Here is a 13,253-nt window from a genome sequence, read left to right as displayed (position 1 = left end):
GAACAGCTATCCAAGTTTGATCTAAAAGCTGATGAAGGAATCTTTGTTGGATATCCACTTTCCATAAAAGCCTTCAGAGTCTATAATTTGAGAATAAAAGTGGTCATGGAATCTATCAATGTCTCTTTTGATGACAAGAAGATTACTGGTCTTGAAGATTTTATTGACCATGTTCAGCTGAGATTTGAAAATGAAGACTCAAATTCTGATACTGAAAATCCTGATAGTCTAAGTCCTGATACTGTAAACTCTGATGGATTAAACTCTGATGTTATTGAAACTGTGGTGACTACGCCAAAGGAAGATGCACCTATGCAGGGGGAGCATACTCAAGATCTTACCACATCTCAAGAAACATCAGAACATACATCTGGCTCTTCAAGTTCTGATTCGTCAAGTTCTGATAAGCCAAGTTCTGATAGTGCTGAAAATCAAAATTCTGAAGAATCCAACTCAGAGAGCATAGTTTCAGGGGGAGCATCAGAAAATGAAAATGAAGACAGCATGGATCATGGGGGAGCATCCAGTTCTATAGAAAACCCTCCATCTGCAAGGAAGTGGACAAAATCACATACACCTGATTTGATAATTGGAAATCCTGATGCAGGTGTCAGAACTAGAACAGGTACTTCAAACGAATGTCTTTACAATTCTTTTCTCTCTCAGACTGAGCCAAAGAAAGTGGAAGAAGCTCTTCAAGATGCTGATTGGGTGCAAGTAATGCAGGAAGAGTTAAATGAATTTGAAAGAAACAAAGTCTGGACCCTAGTGCCAAGACCAAAGAATAGATCTGTTGTTGGTACAAAGTGGGTATTCAGAAACAAAACTGAAAGTGATGGCATAATTATAAGGAATAAGGCAAGGCTGGTTGCAAAAGGATATTCTCAACAGGAGGGAATTGATTATGATGAAACATTTGCACCAGTTGCTAGGTTAGAAGCCATAAGGATATTTTTAGCTTATGCTGCTCACAAAAAGTTTACTGTCTTTCAAATGGATGTGAAAAGTGCTTTTCTCAATGGAGAATTGGAGGAGGAAGTATATGTTGAACAACCTCCAGGCTTTGTAAACTCCAAACATCCAGATTATGTCTACAGGCTTGATAAAGCACTTTATGGACTTAAGCAAGCTCCTAGAGCATGGTATGAGACTTTAGCTCAGTTTCTTCTGGAAAGTGGATTCAACAGAGGAACAATAGACAAAACACTGTTCTACCTCAACCATGGAAATGACTTACTTCTGGTCCAGATTTATGTTGATGATATCATTTTTGGGTCTACAAATGATAGACTTTGCAAGAAGTTTGCCAAACTGATGCAGTCAGGGTATCAGATGAGTATGATGGGGGAACTTAGCTATTTTCTGGGCCTTCAAGTCAAGAAGAATGAAGAAGGCACTTTTATTTGTCAAACTAAGTACACCAGAAACTTGCTGAAGAAATTTGGAATGCAAGATTGTTCAAGTACATCCACTCCCATGGCCACTGCAACAAAACTGGATAAGGATACTGGTAAATCAGTAGATGTTATTAATTACAGAGGTATGATTGGCTCTCTACTCTATCTAACTGCTAGTAGACCTGATATCATGTATGCTACCTGTCTTTGTGCAAGATTTCAAGCAGATCCAAGAGAACCTCACTTAACAGCTGTGAAAAGAATTTTCAAGTATCTTAAAGGAATAGCTGATCTGGGATTGTGGTATCCTAGAGAATCAGATTTTAAACTAATAGGTTACTCAGATGCAGATTTTGCAGGTTGCAAAATTGACAGGAAAAACACAAGTGGAAGCTGCCAATTTCTTGGAGGCAGATTGGTTTTTTGGTTCAGTAAGAAACAAAAGTCAATTTCCACATCAACTGCAGAAGCAGAGTATATTGCTGCAGGAAGCTGTTGTGCACAGATTCTTTGGATGAAGAATCAGTTACTGGATTATGGGTTAACATATTTCAAAATCCCTATTTACTGTGATAATCAAAGTTCTATTGCTATGACAGGTAATCCAGTTCAACACTCTATGACAAAGCACATCAGTATCAGGTACCACTTCATAAGGGAATATGTGGATGAAGGTACAATGGAATTGCACTTTGTTCCAACAGATCAACAACTAGCAGATATCTTCACAAAACTATTGTGTGAAGCCACTTTTACAAGATTGGTAAATGAACTTGGAATGGTTTCAGGTTCTTTCTCTAAATCTGCTTAGTTTTGTTCTGTTATATCAGACTTTATGATCAGTATTTACAGAATTTAATCTCTTTGTGTATTCTGTGCTTAATTGACAAATGTGTTTAAGTACTGACTGTTGTCTGATATATGTTTCTAAACTCTTATAAGTGATATGTCTGTTTAAGTAACTATTCAATCCTATGAGGATAACTGTGCTAGATGTTGACCTAGTAGTCTTCAATAAACAAAGGATCACATGTAAGAAGTAATTATTTCTGTGGAAATCTATTGACACAAGCAAATTCTGATAATTGAGCTTAGTTGAGTTTACTTTGTCTATCTTATTACTAAGTCACAAATTAGAATAATGCTACTCATCTGTTAAGTTCTGATACTAGTAAATCTGTTGAATGCACTAAGTGCTGATAAACCTCACTTATTAAAAGAAAAAGCAAAAGGATCAAAGAATAAAATCAGGTACTCCTTTGAGATCTAGAGTAAAAATGTGGAAGGGACGACCCAAGTGCATTGCTGGTATTAAGTAATATGCATCAGAAAAGCAACTAAAATATTTTCTTGTTGACTTTTCACACTCTATGATTACTGGAGAAATATTCTGATAATAGCATAAATTCTGATAAGCAATCGTGACTCACTTACACTGTGAAATGGAATTTAAAAAGATGCATAAAATTAGCACAAAATAGTTGAGGTGAACTCAAGCATGAACTCATTCATCAGTAGGTTTCAGGATAATGACAGCTCTTTAGCAAAGTTTTAGTTATGCCTTATTTCTAAGATGTACTGAAGTGAATCAGACTTTACTCTTTGTCTGATATTTAGCTTAATGAACACACTAATCACTCTATATGAATGATGAAAATTATTGTGGTGATCTATGTTGTTTTAGATGAACAGTCATTATGTTTCATTGCACAAATTCTGAGGACAAGTTCTGATTACATATTCTGATGATTAAGTTGTGAAGAATATAAATCAGAATTTGTGTGAGGACTTCCTAAGATAGGCATTCCTTTTTCGAGTTAAGAAATTATGTTCTGATGACTGTTAAGTTCTGATATAAGTCTAAGTTCTGATATTACAGTCTAATTCTTTACTTGACTTATCTGTGGATAAAATTTAATAACAGTCTCAGTTCAAACTAAAATATGTGAAGTGGAAGATTAATAGTCACTATGGTTAGGGTTAGTGATATTCGTACTTGAACAGTCAACTTTTACTTGCTTCTTGTGCGCATTAAACCAAGTTTTCTCTTTCCAATGAATGTTTTTCTTTTTTCAAGTCTGGGGAGATGAGGTAGAATTAATTCTACCTGTCAACATTAAATTTCTTTGCGTCTCCTGGCATTCTCCTGCCTATATAAGCAACCACTTCACATCAGCCTTCCCATCAAATCTTTTCTCACAAACTTACCTTCATACTTTTTCTATCAAAAACACCATGGTCAGATACAACATGTTTTTGAACTACGAAACCTTCAATATGGAGCTAAGTTGTGCCGATTGGCGGCAGGAATGGCACGTCACTGCCATTCTTGATGAGATATGGGACTCTGTCCCACAGGAGGTACTCACCCACCTCCTATTCTTCTATATGGATTACCATCGCCATCTGGAGCGATTGGAGGAGGAAAGGCTGGAAGCTCTCCGCTAGCAAGAGTGAATCATTCGACTCGCCATTCTGTTTGTCGAGAGTAGGAAGAAGAAATGATTTATTTTCTTCTTCCTGTTTTTCTTCATCATCAGCCTTGCCCAATGATTTATTTTCTTCTTCCTGTTTTTCTTCATCATCAGCCTTGCCCTGCTTCTTGAGCTAGGACTAAGGCTGTTGATGTTAGGTTTAGCAGTTTAGGGAAATCTTGTATAAATTCTGATGTACTTTCAATTTCATGAATGTATTCTCTTGATATATTAATGAAATTTGTTTTTGTTTCAAGATTTTGTCTCTGAGATATTTTGTAATGCATTGATAAATTCTGATAAATATTCATATTCTAATGACCATATAAATTCTGTTTTAATTTAAGTTCTAATTTTACTTTATCAGTACTTACTCATCTGATTTATTTTGGTCATTTTCACTTGATTTATTTTCAGAATATTAATGTTGCAGTGAAAAATAATTAAATAAGTGGGAACGATTTCAATTTTGAATTAAAACTGTTTCACCTTGATTAATGGAATATCTGGGTAAGTGGAACGGTTTTTCCTTGAAAAACGGCAAGTGGGTAAGTAATGATTACTGTTTTCTCGTGCCCAGTAACTATCCGTTATTACTGCATGTCTGACAGGTGTCCAACGGTTACATTTTTTTTTCAAAAAAAAAGGAGTATAAGTAAGACAGGGAGAAGATTTTTTAAATCTTTTATTTCCTTTCATACTTTTTCTCTACTTGCTTTTACTCTCTTTCTTCTTCTCACGTTGGTTTTTCATACAGACATTTTCTCAAACACCTCACAGGCACTCTTAAATCTCAATTTTTCACATGGCACCTAAGGATTTAATCATTGATGGAGCTAAGTTTGTTCCAAATAACTATGCTGCAATTCTTGATCATGCTGAAGCTCCATCTGAATTGCATTTTGTGCAAGATCTTCTTGCACATAGTGAGATTGGGTATGCATTGACCCAGCCTTCAGTCTTTTCGAGCCAACAAGTTCTGACATTTTGGCGGACTGGGCACTTTGATAATGGTGGTACACATGGCACTCCCAGTATTGTTTTCGAAGTGGGTGATTCTTCATATGTAGTCACTCCTGGTACAATACGCAAGGCTCTACATCTCCTAGAAGGATGTACCTTTTCAATTCTAGAGGAATCAGCTCTTCAGGATTTAATGGCCCATTTGGGGTATGAACAGAGTTTGGCAAAGCTTGGGCAGTTGAAACGGGCTCATATCAGAAGAGAATGGAGCTTCTTCTTTGACTGCATCACGAAAGCTTTTGGGAACAAGTGTTCGAATTTTGATGCTCTTCCTATAATGAGTCAGCACATCGGGTATGCTATTATTAACCAAACTCATTTTGATTTTGCAACTGCTATAATTGGTTTTATTGGGGATAGGATGACAGAAGATAGGAATGTTGTTTACTTTGCTAGATCATGTCAACTTATATATACTTTTTGTACTGATGAACCTCAATTAGTCAGTTCTTCAACTCCACCTTTTAAGGTTGCAAAACGTTACTTTAATGACCTGATAAATACTGACACTAAGAAATCAGTGGTTAGACCTTTACAGATTCCTCAATCTGTAAAACAGATCTTAGTAAATGCTGATCCTGATACTTATAGATCTGTTTATTCTGATGTCCAACCAACAACAACCTCCCAAACACCACAACAACCATCAGCACCTACCACCCATTCTACTCAACCAACCCTCAGGCAATATATCAAATCCTATCTCTCCACTTCACAGACAGTTCAACCCTCAACCTCAGTACCTACTGTGAAGCCTTCATCTTCCAAGCCAAAGAGGACAAAGACTGTTCCTCAAACACCTCAAAAGAGAAGGAGGACTGCCTTGAGAGATGAATCTGATACCGAGGACCAGGTTCCTTCTTCAGAACCTGTTATTGATGAAGCTGAGAAAGAGACTTCTCAGAAGGATTCTGGAATTGGGGGATCTAGGCTTCTCAAGAGGCTTAGAAGAATGACAGTTCCTGAAACTCCCAAGGAATCCAAATCTACACAGAGATACAAGAAACAGAGGGCAAATAGGCCAGTTTCAGATGATGAAGAGGAAGCAGCTAAGGAAGGGGATCAGAAATCTCTGATCTCACAAGAAAAGGAATTTGCTAAAGTCACTTCTTCTCCATCAACTCCATCTCAGGAAGCTGTTTCTGAAAAGGTCAACACACCATCTGTATCTCTTGTTGATCCAGGCACAAATGCTGATATTGATGTTCACAACTTGGTTGTGCCTGAAGTAATTCTATTAGAAGCTCCAACAGCATATAATCCATCAACAACACCTATTACTGATGTTGTTCAAACTCCAGAGTTATCTACTACACCTTCTCTGCATCTAGATGCTGATGATCAGAATTTAGGTGAGCATCAGGATATGGCTGTTGATCAGAACTTAGAACCAGATCAGCAATTAGAGGATGTTGAAGCCTCCATTGTTACTCACACTGTTGTCTTATCCGAAGATACTGATTCTGTAAGTTCTGATGCTGCAAACGCTGGAGATACTGGTGATGCTGCTCCAAATGCAGATGCTAATGTAGCAGGTCCTTCAGGACATGCTCCTCAACAAACTAATCTTAAGTCTGAACTTGTTAAGAAGTTTGTTACCAGAGAAGCACCAGTGCCTTGGAGTGAAACTCCTGCAGGACAGGAGTGGACTAAGGAGTGGAACTCAGTTTCCTGTGTTCCAACTGAAAAGCATCTTGCTGAGCACTTGACTAAAGCTGATGAAATGTTAAATTCTGATGATTTCAAAACCCAGCTTAGAGTCACTGCATTGAGTACTAAATATCTACAAGGTCTTCATTCAATTACTCATGCAGAGCTACACAAGATTCAGGAAGAATTCATCAAACAGGAACAAGTTCAAAAGATTGATAAGAAAAAGTTCTTCCAACCTACCTTTGACAGGATTGCTTATATTGAGAAGACTCAAGAGAAACAACAAGCTCAGATTAATGATATTCTGACAAATCAAGCTTCTCAGCAATCTCAACTTACTGAAATCCAAGCCTCAGTGGAATTGCTTGTCTCTCTTCTACTTCCTGCTGATGCCAAAAAGGGGGAGAAAGTAATTAAGTCCAAATGCAAGACTGACAAGACACTGAAAGGGAAGGATAATGAAAAGGATGATCAAGGACGCTCTGGAATGGGTAGAGGTCATAGTCAAGGTAGAGGTTTCACATCAAGAAAAACTGAAATCACAAGTCACAGGACAAGTCTTGATACTGGGAAAAGAATAAGTTCTGCTACTGGTAAAAGGATAAGTTCTGATGAACTTTTAGATCTTGATGAGGAAATGTCAAGACAGTTATTTCTTCAGGAAAATCCAGGAATGGACTTGGAGAGTTTAATGGAAGAAGAAGCCAGACTTAAATCAGAGAAAGTCACATCTAAATCTGAAGCTTCTGGTAAAAAGCCACTTCCAAAACTCAAAGGCATTGTGATAAAAGAAAGGACAAATGCTGAAGCAACATTGGCTAAATCACAACCGCAGATAGATCCAAGATCCAAGGGTAAAGAAAAGGTTGGTGAACCTATCAAGGTTTATGTGCCTCCTGAGGATGAAAAAATTACTGATGAAAAGGATGATCTTGCTCTGACTTCAAGAAAAGTTCTTAAAACAACCTCTGACATTGCTCAAGTTGTTCAGAGTCAAGATAAAGTAAGTTCTGATATTTCAAAGAAGCAAGTAACCTCTGACACAGCTCAAGTTAACTTGATATCAGAAGTTAGACCAAAGACACTCCTACCAGGATTCACTAAAGCAAAACAGACTCAACCTTTGAAGACTGCTGCAAGTGGTTTTGAAGCAAGAGTAGTTACTGGAAAGGAAGCAAGAGATAAAACTGGATTGGGAAGTGCTGATGAAAGAAGAATACAAAACACTACCAATGATCCAACTTCCTTGAGTGAACCAGGTATTGGAGCAACTCCTGAGAGATTGAATCAACTGGAATCTGTACAAATGGTTTACCATACCTACTTGAAAGAATACATCTTGTTGTATTTCATGACAGATGGTAGGGTTTATCATATAAGGCAAAATGCCATTCCATTGAAGTATTTTGAAGAATTGGAGCATGTACTATTCTTACTTCAAGTGGATGACAGATTGACAGGAACTGCTGCAAACTATTTGAAGGATCAGATTCAGAGACAGAAAAGGCTTTATTCTGTTAAGTCTGACAGCACATATGTTCCAAAGTACAGAGATCACAAGGGTGATATAGTTGAAATGAAGCCCAACACTGCTAAAATTATAACTACCTTTCTAGGTTACAGGGCTGTGGAATTCAATCTTGAGTCTGATAAAGCTTATTTGATCAGACTGGATCAGGATATAAGAAAAGCAAAGATTAATGATCTCAGGGCTGCAATCTTTTAAATTGGTGAAGATACTGCAGAGCTTAAAGATGTTAAAAGGAGGATGATTGATGAACTTAGATATGCTGAGAGATGTTTGTTGAAGAACTATCTCAGAACAACTCCTGACATTAGAGAGATCAGAAGATGAAGCCAAGTCGAAGATCGACAACTGCTTAAATTCTGATATTTGTACAGACTGAAGTTGTTATCAGAAGTTAAATATTGGTAAAGCTTTAAGGACTGTAAGTTGTAGTTATCTAGTCTAATTCCCATGCATTTGTACTTAATATTTTTGACATCATCAAATATCTGTTAAACTTGTATATTATGCTAATTTACAAGTTGGGGGAGATTGTTAGATATATTTGATAATGTCATGGCTAATATGATTTATATTTAGTTTTCAGATCTTACTTAACATGACAAATCAGTACTTAACTGGGAATCAGTACTTATACTGGAAGTCAGGACTTAAGGATATCAGTACTTATATTATCAGGAGATAATCATCAGAAGTTGGATATCAGAACTTAAGTGCTGAAGGACGATCAGATAAGGATAGTAGCTGATTAAAGGAAAGAAGATCGAGATAAACATAAGAAGAGATATGCATGAAGAAGGAGTTCCGTGAAGAATGGAATACTTGGAAGAAAAGATATCTGATTGATATATTTTAGGAAGCAGAATTATATTCCATATCAATTAACGATTATCTTGTAACTATGTAATATATAAACACAGACATAGGGTTTACACTATAAGTGTTATCATTATTCGAGAAGATTATTCATTGTAACCCTAGCAGCTCTCGTGATATTTGTTCATCACTGAGAGGTAATAGTTCCATACTGTAACAGAGTTTATTGTTTCAATAAAGTTTATTTTATGTTACTTAAGATATTAAAGTTCGATTTGATTGTATTTTACACTATATTCACCCCCTCTACAGTGTGTGTGACCTAACATATATGTCTATAGAATTTGACAACATAACGGTTTAATGCACAAGTTATCTATCATGATTACATAGGGCAAGTAAGATGGTTAAAATTACCTACAAATCATGTATATCAATTACATGAACCTATGCTAGCATGGCAAGTTCTAAAACCCCTATATTCATTTTCGCTTGAATAGAGATTAACACGCTATCTTATAAGTTCATGACGCTCATAAGATGAATAAGCACAACCAATACTAGGATATCATACAATCACCACACACTAAGGCATCAAAACATATTAACTAAAGAAATCCATAAGATAATCCGCTAGAACCCCACGATAACGATTAGCCCATAATCAGACTCATCATCAACGTGGGTTCCAATGAAAGCATGGTATAATAAACGTAGTCTTTATACTAAATAAATAATAAACTAAGTATGTAACAAGAGTATAGGTTCACAAGTAAGAAAACTAGTATCCAATATTACAACTTAAAACAAAGAATCACAAGAATAAACTAGATCCTCTTCGCCTTTGTTAAATTGTGTTATACGGTCTTCTTACGCCTTCTCCTTAAGCTCTGGTACGTCTTGTTATTGAAAAATGATCTTAAGTTAACATTACATAGCAGTCCGTGCAGATTAGAAGTCCATAAAATCAGAATTTTAATAGAAACAGGATTCCTGGAAATCGACCCGGCGCAGCCGCACGCTTCACCAGCGTGGGCGCGCTGCAATTCTGCATCTTTGGCGCGGTCGCGCGCTACTATAGCGCGGGAGCGCTGACTTTCTGTAAAATCTTTATTTTCTTATTGTCTTGGCTGGTTTGAGTTGGCAATCCTCGAGCAATCTTCCTGAACACCATCCTAACACCAATTTAGCACCAAAACAATGCTAAATTTTCTGAGTATTTTATTTATGCTTGAAATGCAAAAACACTACAAAAACACATCAAATACACAAATAACTGGAGTATAAAACACCAATTCAAGCCTTTATAAAGCATTTGAAGTGGACATAAATGCCACTTAACAGTACGGGTTCAAGATTTTTTCGGCCAAACCAACCCAACCTGATTTAACTTAAGCCTTTTTCGATAATTTAAATACAATCTATATATTATATGCAATTATACATTATACAATATAAATATTTTCATTTATAGTTAAATTTCATGTATGTGTATATGATTTACGACATGATATACATTACTAAAATTTCAATTTAATCAAATTTAAAGAATAGTCCTATAATAGTAAGTTCTACTATTCGAAATTAGCAATTATATATAGTATTAAAACTTTCTTTATATAATCATTCAATCCGTTCAAACCAACTCAACCCGATTGGGTTACGATTTTATATTTTACGGGTTGGTCGAAAAATTTCAAACCGATTTAATTGGAGTGGGTTGTAAAAATGCCTTCAACCCGGCCAACCCGGCCATGAACACCCCTAGTAACAACTTAAATGGCGTTTCAACATGGGCTATGGAAGATAGCGTATTTTATGTAATTTTTAATATAACTTAGATAATACATAATAGTTAGGAAAGTGTTGTAGAAGATGGTATATTTTAAGTCATTTTTTCATTTTTATTTACCTTTAAATATTAATATAGTGCTAAACTAAGTGCTATACAGTGAATATGTTTAAAAGTATAATACTATCCGTAATCACATACACCCCCTTGTATTCACCAACATATGTACATTGAAAACCCACAACAAAACAAATTCATCACCAATATCATCAAAAAAGTTGCTGACATCGGATATCTCTGTATCGGGACAAACTCAATTTGATTTTCTGGGCTTCATAGAGAGTTCTAGGTGTCGAATTCTCTTAATTAATTTTATGGGTCTTGAAATTTTATCAACCACTTTGACAATCTCTACCTTTATCTCAATTTATGAGTATTCAATTTGTTAATTTTTAGTTTTAAATTTTAAATTTTTTTCTTTTCATATTCTAAGGTTCTTAATTTTGGGGACTGATATGTAATGAAGGTTAACTTTTGTGTGATTATAGTACTTAACTAGATATTATGATGAATTTAATTTGATAAATAATTTAAATTGTTGATATTTCTATTGACACAATTTTTTAAATGGGAGGTTATAACAATATTCAGTAATAATTAATCAAAGTGTTGGATTGTTTAGTTTGTCTAAGATGAAGAATTTGAGATATTGGCATTATTGATTGGTTTTAGGGACTGATTTTACCGCACAATACTTATAACCTCTAATTCATTAGGCTTCTAAATTAGTTAATGATGTAATGATGGTGTACTGTATGTTCTGTAATTTAGGTGAATCGCAATAAATTTGAATTGTCAGGTCACTTAATAAAATATTATTGTAGTTATGTGAATTACTATATTTATGAATACTTCAACAGTGGAATAATAGTACATTTTAAACTAATGATGTACTCAATCAATCCGAAACGAGGAAAGAGACTCTTAGAGCAGCCACAATGGTGGCCATTTCACTGCCTCGGTCCACGTAAAGTGACATGGGCAACACTTTTATCATTGTATTGAATGAGGGAAAAGAGGTTGTGACCGGGGTTGTGGCCTTACCCACTTGACATGCTTTTTCATTTTTTTATTAACTGAATTAACAGGCCAGTGGAACAATGTTACTTTATCGCATCTGTTTTTCACTTTATCACATGCATGCCTATGACTAACGTATACATTCCAACATTTATATTAGTAACGTTCGAATTATTAACGGTAATAAGTTTACTTCTATATATACCTAATATTCATATCAATCTCATTCATATTCTCTACTTCTCTAAATTTTTTATTTTTTCACTCAAAAGATGAACCCAAACAATCTCTATCCTACAAATTCTCAAAATCCAAACCCTCAATTTTCATATCCATATCCATATCCAAATTCTTATTTTCCAAACTCACAAAATTTTAATTCTAATTCTCAAACTCCAAATTCTCAATATCAATTTCCACATTCTCAGAATTCTCAATTTCCATTTTCATACCCTCAAAATTCTTCATATCATTTTCCATTTCCACCATTTTCGAGTTCATAATTTGAAAGCCAACAATCACCTACTAGTTTCGAAAATTCTCCATGTTCACAAGTACCTACTTTTAATAGCAACAACAATTTTGATCTAAATAACGATTTTGAGGAAAATGAAGATATACGTGAAATTACTGGCCAGTGGAAATGGGTTGAAGATAAACTCTTAATAAGTGCATAGTTGAATGTATCGACTGATCCACTATTGGTACTGATCAAAAAGGTGAAGCATTTTGGGACCATATCAAGCAATATTGTGAAGAAGATAATCCCGGTGTAATCAAGAGAGGGGTTGTCGCTATGAGAAAAAGGTGGCAAAGAATAAATGAAGGTGCTCAAAAATTTGGAGTGTGCTATGACGACACTCGACGAAATTCTGGGAGTGGTTCAAATTTGGATAATATAAATGAGAAAGCTCGTGAAACTCATTTGAAGAGATATAAAAAGAAGTCTAATTTTGAACCGCATTACTTTGAGCTTCGTAGACAGCCCAAGTGGAGAACCCCTTCAAGTACTAATAGTTCAAAAAGAACTAAACTAAGCAATTCTGGAGCTTACTCATCATCGAGAAATAACGATACGCCAACAAATGAGGATGTTCAATCTCCTGTTCGTCCGAAAGGTACAAAAACGGCTAAAAGAAATGGAAAAGGGAAGGCGAAGATGGTACAATCTCAAGAAGAATGGGAAGAATTACAAGTTAGCACACGCAGAAAATTGGATCTAATGGAGGCAATCAATGAAACCAAAAAAAAAAGAAATTGAGACTCGGCGACAAGAGGTTGAGGCAAGGCAAAGTGAGATGGATTTACAAGTCATTATGGTAGACACTACTCGAATGAATGATGTTCAGCAGAGGGCTCATTCATTACCGCTGGAGAAAATTATGGCAAGAAATAAGTAATTATTTTTATTTGTTTGTCTTGTACCTGTTGGAAGCTAGTGTTTGTTTTATTTGTTTGTCTTGTAGTCGTTGGAAGTTAATGTTTATTTT

The 13,253-nt window shown here is 35.5% G+C and overlaps 1 protein-coding gene across 1 annotated transcript; it reads left to right on the top strand.

The window, feature by feature from the left end:
* The first annotated feature begins 12,559 nt into the window (after positions 1 to 12,559).
* On the top strand, positions 12,560 to 13,024 carry LOC141673731 (glutathione S-transferase T2-like). Its single transcript, XM_074480474.1, has one exon. It carries the CDS (start codon positions 12,560 to 12,562, stop codon positions 13,022 to 13,024), a length of 465 nt encoding a protein of 154 aa, XP_074336575.1.
* The last annotated feature ends 229 nt before the right edge of the window (positions 13,025 to 13,253 follow it).

The sequence above is a fragment of the Apium graveolens genome, chromosome 7, assembly GCF_009905375.1.
Source record: "Apium graveolens cultivar Ventura chromosome 7, ASM990537v1, whole genome shotgun sequence".
NCBI classification, from domain to species: Eukaryota; Viridiplantae; Streptophyta; class Magnoliopsida; order Apiales; family Apiaceae; genus Apium; species Apium graveolens.
The sequence above is the reverse complement of the archived record's forward strand: the minus strand, read 5'-3'. Positions and strand labels throughout refer to the sequence as shown.

Coding starts and splice junctions, on each gene's coding strand:
- LOC141673731 (XM_074480474.1), top strand. CDS start 12,560: ATGAGAAAAAGGTGGCAAAGAATAAATGAAGGTGCTCAAAAATTTGGA.